Genomic DNA, 22,137 nt, shown 5'->3' on the forward strand with positions numbered 1-22,137 from the left:
TCGCCACTATACCTGGCTAATTTTCGTATTTTTGTAGAGACGGGGTTTCATCATGTTGGCCAGGCTGGTTTCATATTCTACTGCATTTTTCCCAGTTATATTTCAAAATATTTCAGATATATGTAAATTAATAGGAAAAGAAGTTTAACTTTAGGAAGATAGTAATTTAATGTCGTTTTAGCTTTCAATAACATCTAAAAACCATAAAAAATACTTTAAAAAAATTTTTGAAATTACACTGTATTTTTCATTTCCTTGACTCCAATTTGAATGGAAAGTGTGTGTAGAAGTATAAGCCATCACATTTGCCCTACCACCCTTCTCCTGTCCCACCCTATCCTACAACAGATCAGAGAAAGCACAAAAAATGTTATAAAACAAAATTTATTATGCAATACTTTCTCATAATGAATTGCATCTCTTTGGTAAAAATAAACTTTATAAACATTTTAATAATCAGAGATTAGATACAAAAACTAAGTATTTGTAAGTTGTTTTTAATATGAGCCAAGACTGGCAACTGAGAAGTGGTTCACTTGTGACTGGTCATCTACTGGCAGTTATAACTCAAACCGGGACAATTTTTATGCTACATCAGAAGAGGATAAGGAAACAGTTTGATAACAAATTTGTTGAATCAGAAAGCATTCTTACACTTTCATTTCAAAATAAATAATAGTTACAATCAATTGGCAATTATACATTTTCATACACTATATGATGGCAACATAATACTTTAAGCACTTAGTTTAATAAGAAATGTACAACGATTTAAAAAATAAGTTTTGACTATGGCACTGGCAGTTAGATGCAAAGAATATGCTTTAAGAAAAAAAATGGCAGGTATAACATTAAAATACTCGAATTCGCCTTTCAATAAATATTTTTACTACATCATTAACATACTGAAGTAAACTTGGTTTAAATCAAAGCTTACACATTTCAACTAAAAAAAAAAAAACACCTGTAAGATATATGTAAACCAGAAAGCCTCAAAGTTTCTTAGATAAATGCTATGATCTTCACAAAAGGGTGTTAAGTTGTTGTAGCATTTAAGACAATGGTCTTTACAGCTTTGTGAAGTATTCACATCTGTTGCTTAAATTGCTGGGAAAGGCCTCCTGGTCTACCAAAACACATACATTCCCTCCTTAACACATTCTCTAGTTTGACTTTGTGCTAAAGTATATTTAACCAAACATCTAGTATGAGCCCTTTACATAATGCCTCAGAAAGTAGCAAAAGAAAAAAATATATATACTAAACTTTACTATATACAAAGGAATCCAAGTTAAAAGAAGTCATGCTGGCTATGAGGACAGGAAAGGCTTGAAGATGGAAAAAGGGAGGTGATCTACCTTTTCCATGAATTCAGGTAATCTGTTTTCTTTCTCTGAATTTCAAAAGTAAAATAATAACTGATTTAGTAATATATTGCACAAAAAAACTTCAAAAATATATATTCAAGAAACGCTGATTCTGTCTGGGATGTGAAGATGAACAATTGTGTTGAATCAAAGCTTTTTACTAGGGATCTATTATAAACTGGAATCAGCTGCAACAAAATATACTCTTTTGACATAAGGCAAATTATATGTTAGCTTATATCACAGTTTTAGGATATGTTGGAAAACATGTAACCTCCTTGGAGTTTCTAAGTTGACTTTATTACAGGAAAATTTGTATATTATAGGGAATACAATTTCCAGGCCATAGGACTTGGAATGACTCTACTTAATTGTGTGGTTATTAGTCATGTTTCTCAAAACACCTGAGGAATGAGAGCATAATCTCAATGGAAGTAGTAATTGGAGGACCATAATTTAAAAGGTTCTTCCCCTTGAAAATAACTGACTTGGTATATTAGCAAGTGGAAGGTGATACATTAAATTATGTTTAAGAAACTGTAAAATATTGTGTAACCTCTCCCTGTTAGCTTTCAGTGCACAAGGGTTTATCATCCTTGCTAGTGATGAATATAACTTAAACATTTAAATTCATGGGAAGAGTGAATAAAAAGGAAGAGAAAAATCAAAAGATGTGAAGAATTACTGTTAACATACATCAAGACAAAATAACTTTGGAGATCCCCATTAGAGTTGGAACTAACTCTGCTTCTCTTAGATCACTTTCCTTTTCTTATAAAGAGTAATTATCTAATGGACAGAAACTAGGTAGCACATTTGTGATACAGAATTTCATATACTTCTCAGGAGAGAAGTATATGAAAAATACATCAGCAAAATAAATCGGTGCCAGATCACTGAAACACTGTTCCTAAGGTCTATCCAGAGGCTATGGTAAATAACTTAAAAACAGTTATTAAAATGATGTGTATAATCTCTTTATTATTTATACTGTGGTTAAAGCATTTTGGGGTTTTTGGTGTTTTATTCACTGTCTATAATAAAAGTTAACTTGGTTTAGCCATTTTCTGTAGATGTGATCGATCTAAAGAAAAAACCCAAATATCTCATCCTGCATATTTAAGAGTTTTCATTATTAACAAATTTAAAAATTACTATATTTTGACAGCACCAATTCATTAATGTGGCTATCCAGGTTAAATTAAATTTAACATGGAAACAGAACAGAGAACATTAATACTGTTATCCCTGACTTAAAGTCTTGTCAATTGAAAAAAAAAAGTTTTTAAAGATCATTTTTCTCATTTGAGTTTTGCCAAAATAAAAATTAAAAGTTAAAATATTTGTATCTTAAAAAATGCTTTATAGTCATAGAAACAGCTGAAAGCAAATCAACATCATGACCCTGACTGTGCATGTGTGTGTATGTATGTGTACATATGTATACAATCTATCAGAATAATGAAAACAAGGTCATTGTCTATGACTTAGGATGTAGCATAAGACTGAACTTTTAGAAAGTTGCTTCCACCACTGTAAAAAAAGATACAATAAATAAGTTTAGTTCAGCATCCTGTTTTTTCTGAATAATCTAATCAAATTATACAAATGATACTATGAAAACTGTCTCATATAAGCAGACTGTTCAAATAGTTAAGATACTTAGTCAAAGCACTTTTGGAGTAGTACCAGAAAATCTTTTTTCTCATGGATCAATGGCACTATAGGTTATTACACGGCCTCCTCTAAAGGGTGTATTGCATAAGATCAAATTTTATATGAATTTTAAAATTCATGAAGGTATTTTGTCTGTAAAATTGCATTAAATCTATTGATTTAATTTGGTATACTTATAAATTTAATTCATACAAAGCTTGGACAGAAGTTTTTTCCTAAATGACCTACTTTATTTATGATAACATGCAATCAGTACTCAAAATGTTTCATTTCACTCCATTCCTATTATAAGATTCTCAGAATACAGTACATGTGGCAGGCAAATGAAAGATCTATTACAAGTGTGTCAAAATGGGTGTACTCCATAACACACTTAATTGGCTATATCCTCTCACTGGATAACTTATACTCAACAAAGGCAGCCAGTGGCTAAAACTTAATGTTTGCAAAGCACTTTGGGAAAGAATAAAAGGCCCCAATAAATGCTATGCAGTATCTGTGAAGTAAAAACACTTCAAAGCTACCATTCTAATAGGAATTGGGAGTGTTCTTGAATGAAATGACACCACAAAATTGTCTTTTCTAAATCTTAGAACTCTTTGTTGTATTCTCTACCTATGTAACCAAAAGAAACTTTCTAAACATCAGGGTGTTTTTCAATTTATGTTTGTCTTTGCTCACACGACAACAACAAAAAAAATTAAAAACAAATTAAGACAAAGTAAAAAAATTTCAATCTTATGTTACCGGATTGTGTGTCAGGAGAGAAGTATATGAAAAATACATCAGCAAAATTTTTAGCTGGTTCAGTAACTATAGTTACAGATTGGAAAAGAAAATGAAAAAAATTTATAGAGTTGCCAAATCTTACATTCTGACATATTAACAGAAGAAAGGATTTTTGTCCCACAAGTTTAAGACAGAGGCTGGGGATTTTCTTATATAAAAATTTTCAAATCTTGGACACATTTATCACAAAAATTATGCTTTTAGGACTTCACATCATGTATTTCTGATCAGGCATGATCCTAACAGCAATTGTTTAATAAAAATTTTAAAAACCAAAAATGTTTTTAAAGAAATAAGTAATTAGTATCCTTTCCCTACCCTAAAACTAATGAAGTCCATTATGGCTTTGATATCCCTTGTAAAGAATTAAGTGAAAGAGTATTGCCACACTTTAAGTATTTCTATTTTTTCCGTTGCTTTTGATTTTGTGTCTTTGCAGTACTTACTAGGGAACCTAAACATGTACGAATTCCAGCAAGGTGGAGCAGAGATCCAGCTGCCTCTTTGAGCTCCTCATCAATTTCTCGACACGTCTGTTTTCGCATCTTTTTGCCTGACTGCCCTTTTTCAGAGATTTTTGCACAAGGCTGTGATGCATAGCCACTGTCTCCAAGAGGATCATCTTCATAATCAACGTCTGTATCTTCTTCACTGTGAAATCCTTCACTGCCATCACTTCCCACATGGCTATTCTTTGGAATAAATTCATATACCTCATCCACAGAAGACAGGGAAGACACGCTAGACCTGGATGCACAACGCTGTGCTGCCATGCTACTTGCACTGTAATTGTGATCTTCTTTTGGATCAATGCTGGTGGCTAAAGAATCACTCTCTTGTAATCGCACAGCACTGGGATGATGAAATGCATTGCCGTAACTCCTCTTTTTTTGCAATGCTGTTTTAAGAGGAAGAGGCTTCTCACCTGTGGAAAATAAAAGTTCCATCAATAGGTCAAATGTGTTTGGTTGCAAAAACAGACCAATTTTAAACTACTACATTACTCTTGAGCAGCAAATGTTTTAGATTCATGATGCTTTGTAGATTTTTTATTTTTTTACCCAGATCACATCATTTTGCAAGCATTAATTTGAAACATTTAAAAACCATTTAACAGGGTCTTGACTTTTGTATAGAATATATAACTATTTTGAATTGCTTACAAAGAATGCCTCAATATGAATGTACCACTGTTTAGCTAATCACTTTCGTGTTAATATTTAGGCTGTTTCCAATTTTTCATTAGTATAAATCATGCTGCAATACAAATCCTTCTGGATGGCTTTTCTTGAATATATGCAAGTAATTTTTAAAAAGAGATATAAAAAAATTGCTAAGGGATATATACATTTAAAATTATAATTGGTATTCTCAAATTGCCCTCCAAAATGGTTGTACCAATTTACTCCCAACAGTGTATGACAAAACTTATTCCCTACTTAACACCATTCTCAATTACTTAAATTTTTTACAATTTTATGGACGAAAAAGTTACCTCAATATTATTTCATTTTGTGTTTCCCGAATTTCTAGAGAAGTTGCACATCTTTTCACATGTGTATTGCCCACATACATTTCCTCTTCTAAGATCCACCTAGTCATATATTTTGCTGACTTTTTGGTTGAACTGTTTTATTTCTCACTTGTAGAATCCTTTTATGTATACACTTGACACTAATCCTTTGTTATATATGGAAAAAACATGCCTCCAGCATTTTATGTCACTTTTCTTAGATACATTTTATTGTCAGAATGCTTTTTTTTTGGAGACAGAGTCTCACTCTGTCACTCAGGCTGGAGTGCAGTGGCATGCTCATGGCTCACTGCAACCTCTACCTCCCAGGTTCAAGCAATTCTCCCATCTCAGCCTCCTGAGTAGCTGGGACTACAGGCATGCACCACCACATCTGGCTAATTTTTGTATTTCTTGTAGAGATGGAGTTTTGCCATGTTGCCCAGGCTGGTCTAGAACTCCTGGTCTCAAGTGATCCACCTGCCTTGTCCTCCCAAAAGTGCTAGGATTACAGACGTGAGCCACCATGCCTGACCAGAATGCTAAAATTTTGATGTTTTATTAAATTTACCCATTTTTTTCTTTATGGATTTTGCATTTTGTATCTTAAAGAAAGCTTTTCCTAGTCCAAGTTCATAAATATACTTTACTTACTATATTTTCTTGTTTATAGTTTTCATTTTTACTTTTAGCTCTTCGAGCTCATTTTCTAAATACATTTTTCTTCATTTCTTGGTCAATGTAAGAAAAATCACAGCATTAACTTCAATCTCTCAATTGCTCACATAAATTAATGAAAGTATAATAAAACAGAAACTGAGTTACTCAGATCAAAATACAATTTGGTTGGAAAGAAGTAATTTTGTCTGTAATAGTTATTTTGTAGTCTAGTTTAAATGTGAAAAGGCACTAAAATTTTTTTTTAAAAAAGGCATGATTACTTACATTCTAAAATTCCTTGTTCTATAGAAGTATTTAAAAGCATCATTGCAGCAGCAGCATCGATATCAGATTCTGAAAAGGGAAAAAATAATAATATTAATGTTCTTTATAAAGGAGAGGCTATTGTAAGTATTTGCAGGCCCCCGAAGATAACCAGTGTTACAATTTTGGTGTATATTCTAAGAAAGCATAAACACACATTAAACAAAAATGAGATATTATATATTATTCTGAAGTCTGATTTTGTTCACTTAAAATCACGAAACAGTTTTGTGAACAATATTGTATAAAAGAGATGGAGAGGTATCAGAAATAATGCAAGTTCTCTTCTTTAATTATTCACAATGAAAACAAAAACTTAAACTGTATTTCAGTAAGGGTTCCCCTTAAACAGACTAAATTAGCTAAGAATGTACATCGTTACTCTTTTTTTTTTTGCATTTTTACTTGAATACTATCATTACCTATGCATATCTGCAGTTATGAAGTACTATGTTAATTACATGCCAGTTGCAGGAGATAAAAATATGCAATTCGTCAGTCTAGGTCATGTAAACCTATAAATGCTAAGTGAATAATTATGCAGAAACAAAAAGAATTAGTATTGTTTTTAGTCATGATTAGGGTTAGGGTTAGGGTTACAAGTAAGACCAATTTATATAATATTCATGAAGTCAAATGGATACTCCATTAAAAATGGGCTTTAAAAGACTGGCAAAATCAGCAGGTTCTACAACAGATAAAGTTATGCTCTCATACCTACTTATATTTACTGCTGTTAAGTTCTTCATCTTGGTGATATATTAGTCTGAATAACTAAAGAAAAGCAAAATGGTATAATCTAAATTACACCATTAATAATTAGAAAAGTTAGAAAATGTTTATAAATTTTAGCTTACAAAAAGACATTTAAAGTTAAGACTCAGACGTGAAATTTCTAATCTATATCTGAAAAGTGGAAATTTTTATTACCATAAAGATTTCCTATTTACTTTCAATGTCTAATTTAAAAGTTATTGTAGATAATAAAGCCATGAAGATACTGACTTGTTTTCTCTCCAACTAGACCATAAACTCTCTTAAGGTAGGAAATGCTATTGTTATTGATAACACTAACAGGATTAAGCAAATCAGATGTTGGCCGCTATGAGACAGCACATAATACTATACCTCTTTTTCCCCAAGTAAAATGTGACCTCATGATCCACAGCTAATATCTTACTGAATGGGGAAAAGCTGAAAGCGTTTCCTCTAACAACTGAAACAAGAAAAGGATGCTCACTCTCACCACTCTTAGTCAACATAGTACTGGAAGCCCTAGCCAGAGCAATTAGGTAAGAGAAAGAAATAAAAGGCATCCATGTTGGAAGAGAGGAAGTCAAATGTCCCTGTTTGCAGACAATAGGATCTTATATATAGAAAAAACTAAAGATTCTACCAAAAAACTCTTAGAACTGATAAAGTCAGTAAAGTTGCAAGATACAAAATTAATACACAAAGTCAGTAATATCTCTATACACAAAACAACAAACTAGCTGAAAAAGAAATCAAGATGGCAATCTCATTCACAATAGCTACAAAAAATAAAATTAAAATACCTACAAAAAAGTTGAAGACAATACAAATAGACATCCCATACTCATGGATAGGAAAAATTAGTATTGTTAAAATGACAATACTACCCCCAAAGCAATCTATAAATTCTATCAAAATACCAATGATATCCTTCACAGAAATATAAAATAATCCTGAAAGTTGTATGGACTACAAAAGACCCCAAATAGGCAAAACGATCTTGAGCAAAAAGAACAAAACTGGAGGCAAAATATGAACAGACCTCAAAATATACTACAAAGTTGTAGTAAACAAAAAAGCAAGGTACTGGCATAAAAATAAGACACATAGACCAATGGAACAGAATAGAGAACCTGGACATTAATTCACATATTTACAGCCAACTTTTTTTTAATTTTTTTTTTTTTTTTTTTTGGAGACAGTCTTGCTCTGTCACCCAGGCTGGAGGGCAGAGTTTTCTTGGGTCACTGCAACCTCCATCTCTCAGGTTCAAGCGATTCTTGTGCTCAGCCTCCTGAACAGCTAGGATTACAGAGGCGTGCCACCACACTCGGCTAATTTTTGTGTTTTAGTAGAGATGGAATTTCACCATGTCGGCCAGGCTGGTCTCAAACTCCTGGCCTCAAGTGATCTGCTTGCCTCAGCCTCGCAAAGTCCTGAGATTACAGGCATGAGCCACCGCACTCGCCCCAGCGGACTGATTTTTGACAAAGATGCCAAGAACACTAACTGGGGGAAAGACAGTTTCTTCAATAAATGATACAAAGGAAATTGGATACATATCTACAGGCAGAAGAATGAAACGAGACTCCCACTTCTCATCCTATACAAAAATCAGCTCAAAATGGATCAAAGACCTAAATGTAAGAACTGAAACAATAAAACTACCAGGAGAAAACAAGGATGAAACACTTCAGGACATTGGTCTGGGAAAAGATTTTATGAATGAGACCTCAAAAACATAGGTAACAAAAGCAAAAATAAACAGAATTATATCAAACTAAAAAGCTTCTGCACAGCAAAGAAACAATCAAGTGAAACGACAACCTACAGAATGGAATAAAATATATGCAAACTACTCAACTGACAGGGGATTAACATCTACAATATAAAAGGAACTCAAGCATCTCAACAGGAAAACAAACAAACAAACCAAAATCCTCTAATTTAAAAATGGGCAAATGATCAGAACAGACATTGCTCAAAAGAAGACATACAAATGGCCAAGAAATTTTAAAAAATTAAGAGGAAAGGGAAATAGAGTGTTGGGTAAAGTGGTTACGATTTTAAATATAGAGGTCAGAGAAATCCTGAAGGAGAAGGTAGGCTACAGTTGGACAAAGACCTCAGGGAGGGAAAGAATGATATCTGAGGGAAAAAAGTATTGGGCAGAAAGAAAAGCAAGTACAAAGGATTTGAATCAATGATGCCCACATGCCACATCCAAGAGGCTAGCAAAAACAATGACCTCTCCAATTCCTGTCTTTTAGGATGAAGCCTGAGACAATTCTTTTTGAGTTCAGTATTCTAACACGTCTGAAGAAAAGATGCAGCCGCTAGCCCATATTGTGTCTCTGTGTGAGTTGGAAAAAACGTAAATCTTCCTCCAGGTGAATGGTTCCCTATTCAAGGCACACAGCTAGAAGAATGGAATGTGGGCTGAATTTCAGGCCCCACTCACGGCCTTAAGCCAGGTGGACTTGCAGAGGGCACAACTTGCATGGCATTATGCAAACGCCCCAACAGAGAGATTACTTCTCCATAAACTAATTTTTCTTTTTTCTTTTCTTTTTTTGAGACACAAGGTCTCCCTCTGTCACCCAGGCTGGAGTGTAGTGGCACAATTATGGCTCACTGTAGCCTCAACCTCCCGGGCTCAAATGATCCTTCCACCTTAGCTTCCCAAGTAGCTGCGACCACAGGCATGTACCACCACACCTGGCTAATTTTTATTTTTATTTTTTGTAAAGATATGGTTTTACTGTGTTGCCTGAGCTCAAGTGATCCTCCCGCCTCAGGCTCCCAAAGTGCTGGGATTACAGGTGTGAGCCACTGTGCCCAGCCTAATTTTTCTTTTTAATAAAAAGGATCTACCTTGTTTCCAATTTTATTAAAGAGGAAGGTGATGGTAAAATAATCTAACAAGGAAATGCATTATAATGAGAAACCAATTACAGAAACTTTGTCTTATAAATGAAGCACCTATAAATTCTACTTACTAAAAAATTAGTATATCTCTAACTTGACTTCTTTTTTTTGAGATGGAGTTTCACGCTTGTCGTCCAGGCTGGAGTGCAATGGCGCCATCTCGGCTTACTGCAACCTCGGCCTCCTGGGTTCAAGTGATTCTACTGCCTCATCCTCCTGAGTAGCTGGGATTACGGGCACTTGCCACCACACCCAGCTAATTTTTGTATTTTTAGTAGAGATGGGGTTTCATCATGTTGGTCAGGCTGGTCTCGAACTCCTGACCTCAGATGATCCACCCACCGTGGCCTCCCAAAGTGCTGGGATTACAGGCGTGAGCCCCTCACCTGGCCTAACTTGACTTCTTTTAACAAACATCCATTATGATTCAAGGAACATTATTTTGAAACACAACACCTAAAACTGATAAGAGGCTTATCCTGATAACATAAGAAAGCTACATGAACACCATTTCTAAATATTGTAAAGTGATAACAAAATTAAGTACTGTTTCTATAAAGTAGAATGGTAGGAAAAATACTCCTTAGATTTATTTATTGTAGATAACTTATTACAGCCAAATTAATTTGAATTCTCCAACATGAAATTAACTTTGTGAAACCAAACACTTCTTTGCAAAAGGATTTTGCTGGTATCTTATTTGTTTAAAACATTTATTAGTATGCTTCCTGCAATGCCTTGCCAATTAACTGTGAAAAAAAGTTTAACTTCAACATTAAAAATAAGCAATGAATGACCCAAAACACCATCATAATTGAGAACACCTGATTATCAATGATTTGTCCAAGGTACAATCTTGAACTTCGTGGAACAAAACCAATATAAATTCTCTGGGTAGAACTTACAATTTTTAATTATAGTACCCAATCTATTTTTGTTGATTGGTTCGTTATTTATCAACAGGGTCTCACTCTGTTGTCCAAGCTGGAGTGCAATGGTGCAATCATGGCTCACTGCAACTTCCACCTCCCAGGTTCAAGTGATCTGCCCACCTCAGCCTCTCGTGTAGCTGGAAACAAAGGTGTGCACCACCACGCCCAGCTAATTTTCATATTTTTGGTAGAGATGGGGTTTCACCATGTTGCTCAGGCTGGTCTTGAACTCCTGAGGGATCCGTCTCGGCCTCCCAAAGTGCTGGGATTACAAGCATGAACCACCGCGTTCAGCCAATTTTGCTATTAAATGTAAACTGAAGACTCATTTGTTTATTGTCACATTTGAAAACACTTCATAATGGTATTTTTTCATTGATAAAGTACTTTATGCTATTTTAAAGGTGGCCCTGTTTTTAAAAACAATAACACTATTAGCTATATTATCTAACATATCCAGTTCATAAGGAACCAAAATTTGATAGTTTCAAACATGCTACTGATTTCATAACTGGTTCAAACAAAACCGTGTCAAAACCGTGAATTTGGCTAAGTGTGGTGGCTCACGCCTGTAATCCCAGCACTTTGGGAGGCCAAGGTGGGTGGATCACTTGAGCTCAGGAGTTCGAGACCAGCCTGGCCAATATGGTGAAACCCCATCTCTACTAAAAATACAAAAATTAGCTGGGTGAGGTCGTACGCGTCTGTAATCCCAGCTACTTGGGAGGCTGAGGCAGGAGAATCACTTGAACCCAGGAGGTGGAGGTTACAGTGAGCGGAGATCGTGCCACTGCACTTCCAGCCTGGGTGACAGACTCTGTTTCAAAAAACAAAAAATGAACAACAATTTTAAAAACCTGTTAATTTGTGCCTGTTGGTTTTTATTTCCTTAACCTTGATGGTGGGAAATTATTAAAAATAATTAAAAACAATTCAAAGACACTAGTTTTAGCCATATGAGAGTAAGGTTATAAGTCGAGTATATTTCTGTTGTTTGATTCTCAGTCCATTTGTGTAAGGAATGATATGAGAACTATAGAAATAATTCAAATGGTATAAGCTTTGTAGTAACTACAAAAGGATTTATTGTCTCTATCAAAACTAATATAAACATTTGCAGAGCATCCAGATGGAGAAGCTGTCTCTTGTAATTCTCTGAAGTAGAAGAATAGTTTCAATAAATTACCAACACTTTAAGCTGTCTGGACCACTGGTTTAGTTTCATTTCAGTAAGACACAAATCTTAGATTTACATGTAGCCCTAACATTACCATCAACTATCTTAATTTTATATCTGTTTGTAGTATACCAGCTGCTTTTAGCAGTTAGTATAACTACTAAAATTTAATAACTGGAATGTGAGTTCCATTTTTGTCTGCTTTGTTCACTGATGTACCTTGGTGTCTAGAACAGCTCAGTAATATTTTTAAACAGGTGAATTTACTCTAAATACACACCAAACTATTGATCAAAAAAAATTTTGTTCTGCTATCTCAGTATGAGAAGCCTGTGTCTCCTGCTATCTATTATACAATGCCATAACACTGATATTGTCACATAAAATTAAGTCATTGTAAGTTGATCAAGAGACAACAAACACACTGCTGCAGCTGTTTAGGCTGATAGCAGTTTCTGGAGTTCTAAGCCTAATCTCTCCCCTTAGTTTTCCGTGTCTAAAGGTAGCTGTAACATAATGATCAGTAAAGATGATTCTATGAAGTGTTAGATGAATATATAAGTTTTAATATTGGAGGCCAATGATAATACCTAAGTGATCTTTATAAAACATAAAACTGACAATGTCACTTCACTATTTAAAGTTCTTCAGCAGGTCTCCCAGTGCCACTTATCTAGTAGGAGTCAGGCTTTGAAATTAGAATTATTCAATCTGAATCCTTCTTTGCCACTTACTAGTTGTGTGACCTTGAGAAGTTACTTCATCTCCCCAAACTTCAGTTTGCTTATTTGTAAAAGAGGGGCAGCAATACCTCAGAGGGTTGTTTTAAGGATTAAATTATATAATGCATGCAAAGCATCAAGTAAGCAACTTAAGGCTTATTAATTGTTGTAGGCAGAGGAGGATGTTGAAAGTCCTTATGCTAAATAAGCTCTTAAACTTCTGCTACATTTGCCTTGCTCACGCAAATGACCGCATCTACCTGGTCTATATCAACGTGCCAGACAGATTCCTAGCAACTGCCAGACATCTTTCTCTATTGTTACGATTCTCTCTGCCAGGGAGAACTTTTGTTCCACAAAGTCTGAGGTTGTACCTTGGACAAATCGTTGATAATCAGGTGTTCTCCACCTTTTTTTTTTTTTTGGAGTCTCACTCTGTCGCCTAGGCTGGAGTGCAGTGGTGCGATCTCAGCTCACTGCAATCTCCACCTCCCGAGTTCAAGTGATTCTCCTGCCTCAGCCTCCCAAGTAGCTGGGATTACAGGCATGTGCCACCACATACCCAGCTGATTTTTGTATTTTTAGTAGAGATGGGGTTTCACCATGTTAGCCAGGCTGGTCTCGTGCTCTTGATCTCATGTGATCCACCTACCTTGGCCTCCCAAAGTGCTGGGATTATAGGCGTGAGCCACTATGCCCAGCCAAAGTATATATTTTCTAAGAGCAGGGCCTGGGTCTCTCATTTATGCATATCCCAAGGAACCTCCAACAGTGTCTGGCACAAGGAGTGTGGCTCAACAGTATTAGTTGTAATGAATGTCACTTGGTGTTTTTTAAACTTCTCTCTAGAAATAATATAAAGAGGCAAGAGAAAATTTCCTCAGAAATATACCCCAAAACAACCAAGTTCAAAAATAAAATTTCCTAAATTTTTGTGAGGTTTTATGTTTTCTTCCCTTAAAATTCATGGAGAATTTTGTATTATATTCCAGGACAGATATGCATTTGTTTTAACCTAGAATGCCAACGACCTCCCCACTAAGTTAATTATTACTAGAGGAATAGGCCTAAGACTCATGCATACAGGAATGGAGGTAAGGTGCTGGTAGCACTAGACAGATGATGCATAATATGTATAAGTCATTAGACGAAGAAGTACCTGTGCCCTACTAATGAAAAACATGCAGCTGAAACTAGCAGCAAAAACTTGTGGAAATGTCTGTTCCCCAAAGAAAGAAATAATTTGGATAGAATAGAACAAGGGCAAGAAAAGATTTTAAGTAGACTCCGGAATTCACAAAGAAAATGTTCTCAAAATATGTATACGAACTGAGCCTTAGAGAATAAGTGTCAGACTTTATTGAGGCAATACAAAGATAAAGGCGTTTTGGCAATAGCTAAATGTAAAGAGAAACCACATTTACTGATGTAGGTAACAGGAACATGGATATTTGTCTTATGTTAACACAGAACATTATTTGAAAGAGATCCCCTATCCATTTAACTTCTTTGCAGGGTTCTCTAGAACTTTTTCATATTTTTTTCCTCCTTTATTTTTAAAGATATCAGCACACTGCTTCTGAGGCTCAGTTTAGTATAGTTCCAAAGACCCAAAATATTTCTGATACACAGAAAGGTTTTCATCTGAAATTTTCTATTTTTAAAGGTTATGAAAATGTCTCTAGGCTCCAAAGCAACACTAGAAAAACTGATTTTAATATACTACTAACCTACAAGAAGAAAAAAACCCACTAATTCAGAATTTTGATATGCTTTTAAAAAGTCAACTTATTACCTTTTAAAATTAAAGTTCTTCAGATTAAATAACCTACAGGAGAAATATCTTCAAGCATATTCTAATTCAAGGGATGACAAACTTCTTCAGTAAAGGGTCAGAAGGTAAATATTTTAGGCTTTGCATGCTAAGAGGCAAAACCCAGGATATAATATGTAGGTCTCTGTTTCAACTACTTAACTCTGCTGTTGCAACGAATTTTCACAGTCTTGAAATGTTATTGTTATTTGATTTTGTTTTCTCCAACCATTTTACAAATGTAAAACCATCCTTAGCGCACGGGACACCCAAAAACAGATGTCAGGCCAGATATGGCCATGGGCCATAGTTTGCCAACCCCTATTCTAGTCTAAGATAGACCTGAAAAGGTATTAACTCTACTGATATTACTAAAAAATTCAATCCTATTTTCAATGAAAAATACCCATAAAAATAAATGGAAAAGGGATATAAAACTGTATACACAGTGTCAATCTAGTATCTGGAGAAAAAGTATGTGTGTGTTTATCTATGTGTCCCTGTACATACATGCATGCAAGTGTATCTATTTACATATGTGGCATTAAAAAAACCCCAAAGGAATTATATCAAAATGTTAACAATAAAATTAGTCAGGTGTGATGGCACCTGTAGTCCTAGATACTTGGGAGGCTAAGGTGGGAAGATGGCTTGAGCCCAGGATTTTGAGGTTGTGGTGAGTCATGACTGTGCCACTGCCCTCTGGCCTGGATGACAGGGTGAGAACCTGTCTCAAAAAAAATAAATAAATAAATAAAAATAAACAAAATATTAACAATGGGATAAATGACTTTACTTTCTCTCTGATAAATGTTTTTATTGCCCAAATTTCCTATAATAAATATATAATACTTTTTTAAAATAGAAAAACGTTAAACAGCAACAACAAAACATCCCAAATTTTTATCTGAATTTTTTATGATTTAAAATACAGTCATGTGAGCCTGTAGTCCCACCTACTCAGGAGGCTGAGGTAGGAGATCACTTGAGCCCAGACATTCAAGACCAGTGTGGGCAACATGGCAAGACACCATCTCTTAAAAATAAAACAAATAAATAAAATAAAAATGCAGTCATGCTTTGTTTAATGATGGGAATATGTTCTGAAAAATATACTGTTAGGTGATTTTGTCATTGTGTGAACATCATAGAGTATGCTTAAACCTAAATGGTATAGCCTACTACACACCTAGGATTGCTCCTGAGCTACAGATCTGTACACCATGTTACTGTACTGAATACTATAGGCAATTGTATCACAAATGGTATTTGTGTATCTAAACACAGAAAATATACAGTAAACGGTCTATTAGTTTCTGCGAGGGGACAAAAAAGGGGGTACAATAAAAACACTATATAAATATTTAAAATGGTACACGTGTATAGGGTACTTACCATGAATGAAGCTTGAAGGACCGGAATTGCTCTGGGTGAGTCAGAGAGTGTGAGTGGTGAGTGAATGTAGAGGCCTAGGATATTACTGCACACTACTGTAGACTTTATAAACAGTGTACACTTAGGCTGCACTAAATTGATTTTTTAATTTTTTCTTTCTTCAATAATACATTAACCTTAGTTTACTGTAACCTTTTACTTTACTTTATAAACCTTTTAATTTTTTAAACATTATTACTCTTTTGTAATAACAGCATAAAATACATAATATAGCTGTATGTATAAAAATATTTTATTTATAATCTATAAGCTTTTTTCTATTTTTAAATTAACATTTTTAAAATTTTTAGTTAAAAACAAAGATACAAATACACACATTAACCTGAGCATACACAGGGTCAAGATCATCAGTATCACTGTCTTCTGCCTCTACATTTTTGTCCCACTGGAAGGTCTTTAGGGACAATAAACACAGGGATCTGTCATCTTCCTGTAACAATGCCTTCTAGAATACCTCCTAAAGGACCTGCATGAGGCTCTTTTACAGTTAACTTTTTTTCATTGGTGGAAGGGGTATACTCAAAAATAACAGTAAAAAGTATAGTAAATACATAAACTAGTGACATAGTTTATTACGATTATCAAGTATTAACATGTGTACATAACTATGTGCTATACTTTTACAGGACTAGCAGTGCAGTGAGTCTGCTTGCACCAGCATCACCACAAACTTCAGTAAATGCGTTGTGCCACAATGTTACAACACGCTACCAGGGCACCAGGCAATACAAATTTTTCAGCTCCATTATAATCTTAGGGGACCACCATTGTTATGCACAGCCCGTTGTTGACCAAAAGACTGTTGTGTGGTGCATGACTGTACTGATACTCACACATACCTTTGAGGTTTCGCACCTGGTTCTGCTTGATTACAGAGCTTAAATAGTGAGGTGATAAAGAACCACTGAAAAACAAACAGAAAAGCAAACGTGCTTATAAAAATTTTTACTTCACCTTTTTCCCCCTAATTTTTGACAGGTTCTCTCTCACTCTGCCGCCCAGGCTGGAGTGCAGTGGCATGATTTCAGCTCACTGCAGCCTTGACTTTCTGGGCGCAGATGATCCTCCCACCTTAGCTGCCTGAGTAGCTGGGACCACAAGCATGCACCACCATGTGTGGCTAATTTTTTTATTTTTTTTTTGGTAGAGAAAGGGTTTTACCATGTTGTGCAAGCTGGTCTCAAACTCCTGGGCTCAAGCAGCCTACCTGCCTTGGCCTCCTACAGTGCTGGGATTACAGGCCTGAGCCACTCGCACCCAACTATTTCACTTTTTCTAGAACTTAGTCACAAATACAGCTAATTTCTACCACCAAAACCAAACTATTTTTGCCTTGTTTTCTTTGCTAATACTACTCAATTTAGAAAGTCTGCCAAAGCAGAAAGAGCGTAGGAGCCAAAATTAAATCACAACTATTTGGATGTTCTTAGGCAACATAATTAATCTCTTAGTTTCTTCATCTGTAAAATAGGAATAATTAAATCTCCCACATAGGCTGTTGTGATAATTAAATAAGAATAATGCATTTAAAATGCCTGGAACTATAGATAATACATGATAGTTAGTGTTTGGTTTTGCATTGGATGCTTAAGTTTGATGTAATACTAATATAGGTATTACCACAGAAATAAAAGCATTTACCAAAATTCATAGTTAAGGAACACTTGGTAGTGATAGCAAACAGGTACGTTCCTGATTTTATTAATAAACATAAAATTAAACTTTCTATATTCATGGAAAGACATCAACAGTTCTTTTTTTAATCCAGGAATTAAAATATTTTTGGGAAAAACTACTTCTTTTCTTTGGAATTTATGATAGTATAAAAAAAATCTATTAGTTAACTAACTTAAAAGTTTATTTCCTATTCATAGTTTTACATATACTGTATCTCACTCTTTTCCTCAGACTTACAAATTCTTATATGCAAGGGCTACACAAAAGCATGTCAGATGGAACTGTTATTTTGCCAAACAACGTAAAGGGGAAAATGTTTCATTTTATATTAAGGGTTTAAAGTCAAAAGGTTATATATAACCCTTATGTTGTCGTTTAATCTTTTTTTTTTTTTGAGACAAGAGTCTCGCTCTGTCGCCCAGGCTAGAGTGCAGTGGCGCAATCTCGGCTCACTGCAACCTCTGCCTCCTGGGTTCAAGACGATTCTCCTGCTTCAGCCTCCTGGGTAGCTGGGGTTACAGGCGTGTGCCACCACACCCAGCTGACTTTTGTATTTTTGGTAGAGACAGTTTTCAACATGTTGGCCAGGCTAGTCTCAAAATCCTGACCTCAGGTGATCCACTGGCCTCAGCCTACCAAGTGCTGGGATTACAGGCTTGAGCCACCTCACCCGACCATAGTTTTTATCTTCTTTTAAAGCCACAAGATCACTTTTAACATTTAAACTTATGATTAAGGCTAAAAGATAGAAACATGAAAATACAATATATCAAAGACAGCAAAATATATTTGTGATGGTTTAGAAAAAATGGTGCCAATTCTTTCATATAATCTTTTTTTTTTTTTGAGATGGGGTCTCAGTCTGTCACCCAGGCTGGAGTGCAGTGGCACCATCTTGGCTCATTGCAACCCCTGCCTCCAAGGCTCAAACGATCCTCCCACCTCACCCTCATGAGTAGCTGGGACAACAGGTGTGCACTACCCACGCCCAGCTAATTTTTGTATTTTTGGTAGAGACAGGGTTTCGCCATGTTGCCCAGGCTTAATCTTCAGTAAAAAAAAAAAAAAAAAACCCAACACAGCTAACTAAGTAAAACACATAGGTGAACATCAATAGAACTCACCATTAGTTTCTAAATTATTATTTAAAATGCCTCATAATAACCAAAATTAATTAATAAAGATATCAATTTCCAAATGAGACTATGAAATCTGGTAACTTCTTTTCTAGGTTTCATTTCATAAAGAGAAACCACTCAGTTATTCTTTTTATAATGATCCATCTAATCTACAAATATGGTAAAGAAGCTTAAAATCTCGGTCAGTGAACATATTACTGTATTTCAACTTTAGCCTTCCCAGCTATTTACTGTATTCCAGCTACAACCACTCCTCTACAAGTTATCTAACAATACTTAAAGAATTCAAATTAACCACTATATGAAACGTTGATGAATGCTGCAGCTGGGAGTTCATTATAACTTTCTCTCTACTTTTTTGCATGTTTAAAAATTTCCATTTATTACTTTATTAAAAATCTTTTTAAATTTTTCAAAAAACAAGTTAGCTATTATAAACTACCCTTAAAAGTATTTTAACCAAATCTGGGATTTTCAGTTCAAATGAAGGTACATAATAAATTGTAGAAGACTCTAAAGTCTTCTTTAGAAAAAGGAAAAATCAGATTTAAGAAGGTCATATTATTTTCCGATTTAACTTAAAATGAGGAAGCTAGAAGATCAATAGGGGTTACTGGGATTGAAAACAAAGACAAGGAAAATTATAAGCAAATACAGTACAATTCTATTTACCAGAAAAAATAAAAACAAAGTTCAAAGCATTATTTTATTTGCCAAACATTTAAAAATTTTAGACTTGAACATACTTTTCAAATATTAAGTACTACCAAAAAAAACCTAAAACAGAAAAAGAAACCTACATATGTACATAAAATGTTATAATGACAAACTTCATAATCTTATTTAAAATTTTTAAATATATTTTTAATTTCCTTCATTTTTAGGTTAGCATTAGCATTGCAGACAATTAAAATGATCTGACCTGTTTGTAACTGAAATTATATTACAACTTTCTTTAGGGTTTACTTATACTCAATACTGACTATATTTCCCAGAGTGTTATGTTCTCAAGTAACCAATTTCCTGTTTTCTAGAAACACAAATTAGACCATAAGGAAAACTAACATAGGCTAATGTCTTATCCATAAATACTTCTTAAAAAAAAAACAAAAGAAAAGAAAAAAACAGGCCAAGTATGGTGGCTCACACCTGTAATCCCAGCACTTTGGGAGGCAGAGGTGGGAGGATCACTTGAAGTCAGGAGTTAGAGACCACTCAGGCCAACATGGTGAAACCGCGTCTCTACTAAAAAGACAAAGATTAGCTGAGAGTGGTGGTGTGTGCCTGTAGTCCTAGCTACTAGGGAAGCTGAGGTGGGAGGATCACCACAACCCAGGAGAGGGAGGTTGTGAGCCAAGATCTTGCTACTGCACTTCAGCCTAGGAGACAGAGTAAGACTCTGTCTCACAAAACAAAACAAAACAAAACAAAAACTAAAAACTAAATAAAACATAAATACTTCTTTATACAATAAAAAAACAGAAACAAAATACCCTGGACCTTGAAGTTTCTCCATCTCACACAGTGAAATCCTATAAATCACCACTGACAGTTATATGGAAGATCCTTACTTTTGTGAAGATGCTGAAGAAAAAGGTTGCTTCTTCAATGCCTGGATAAGATTGGGTTTATATTCCGGATCAACACACCATAAGGAACCTTTTCCATTAACCTAGAATAAAATGCACAAGAATAACTAACTAGGAACTTTTATACATAAACAGTCAGCGTCTAAATGTTTTAAATAAATGTGCAGGGGGAAAATAATCTCTAGCACCTTTTGAGTATGAAACTAAGGTTGAAGTGAGCTTGCGATGTGTGCACTGTAGTGACTAAAAGTCATCCTATGATGTACAAAACTTCCTCTAATTCACAAGATTAGTGAGGTTCAAATGTTATTAGCTTCTGGTTTTATATTATGCCTTTTCTACTTCAAAAACTCTTTCTTAAAATTTGAATTACCTTTACAACTACATTAACAATTATTTAGATAACGAAATTTACTTGTTTCCCATTCTCATACTCCTTTTTGCGTGTATCAAATCATCTATGATATAAGCTATTATGATTGCTATTAAGATTTAATGTGATGATCTCCAGAGTCCTTCCATTTCCCACACTCTTTTTCAAGGTAATACTAATCTATTACTGAGGCTCTTTTATCTCTGAATATCGTTCCATAATTTTTACAGCAGAATGGCAAAATGAAAGAACACTGTTCTATAGGTTCAAAAACCAAGGTCCTGATCACTACTTATTGACTGGCTATGTGATATTGGGCAAATCATTTCATTTTTGAGAGTAAGACTTCTCATTTACATTTTACCCATAAAGTAAAACAACAATGCAGGCCACTTCACTGAATTGTAATGAGATTCAAATAAGAGGATTTATATGCAAGAGACATAGCTGCAAAATAGGCGAATATTAAGGGGCCATTCTGAAACTGACATACATAAGGGTTTGCTGCATGTTGGTTGAATAATAGTATGTTCCTACTCCTTTACTTTCCACAGAGGAGGGAATTTTGAAAAAAAATCAACAATAAGAAAAAAATAAGTTAGTTCTGAATAAAAGGTAAAAGTTAGGTGGTAAAAAAACGGGATAAAATAAATTCAGGAGAGAATAAAACCTTTTGCCTGTGAAAAGGTGTAGCAATTGAGTGTAAGGCAGTTTTTTACTATGCTGGCAATTTACATAAATAGAAAAACCATGGTTGTCATATCACACTGTCATAAAGAAAGAAATGCACTGGATTATCAGGAGAAACATTTTCCTGGTGTTTAGCAGCAAGATATCACATTAACTATACTAAAAAAGTATTTGACATTTTCTTTTTTTTTTTTTCAAGAAAAGACAAGTTTTACAAATGTATTTTTGGATTAAATGAAACTTCTTAACTGAGCTATATGTTCAGTCACCTGGACCAAATGATAAACATGTTTTGATGACAGGGAAAAAAATGTTAGCACCAGGCCAGGTGCGGTGGCTCACGTCTGTAATCCTAGCACTTTGGGAAGCCGGCGCAGGTGACTGATTGTGCTCAGGAGTTCAAGACCAGCGTAAGCAACATAGCAAAACTCTGTCTCTACAAAAATAGAAAAAATTTGCCTGGTGTGGTGGTGTGCGCCTATAGTCTCAGCTATTCAGGAGGCTGAAGCCAGCCTGGGTGACAGAGTGAAACGCTGTCTCAAAAAAAAAAAAAGAAGAA

The 22,137-nt window shown here is 34.8% G+C and overlaps 1 protein-coding gene across 5 annotated transcripts in view; it reads right to left on the reverse strand.

Annotated features, from left to right (window-relative positions):
- Positions 1–420: 420 nt before the first annotated feature.
- The window catches only part of FOXN2 (forkhead box N2), a 65,581-nt gene continuing 43,864 nt past the window's right edge, over positions 421–22,137 (reverse strand). For all 5 annotated transcript variants that reach the window (XM_058428486.1, XM_032177172.2, XM_058428485.1 and 2 more), the window contains 4 exons: positions 20,498–20,598; positions 16,950–17,014; positions 6,292–6,360; positions 421–4,758 (listed from right to left, as the gene is read on the reverse strand). In XM_058428486.1, coding sequence (XP_058284469.1) covers positions 4,235–4,758; positions 6,292–6,360; positions 16,950–17,014; positions 20,498–20,598 — 759 coding nt within the window. In that variant the 3' untranslated portion in view covers positions 421–4,234. The remainder of the gene's footprint in view (positions 4,759–6,291; positions 6,361–16,949; positions 17,015–20,497; positions 20,599–22,137) is intronic.

Source organism: Hylobates moloch, unplaced genomic scaffold (genome assembly GCF_009828535.3).
Source record: "Hylobates moloch isolate HMO894 unplaced genomic scaffold, HMol_V3 SCAFFOLD_15, whole genome shotgun sequence".
Taxonomy (NCBI): Eukaryota; Metazoa; Chordata; class Mammalia; order Primates; family Hylobatidae; genus Hylobates; species Hylobates moloch.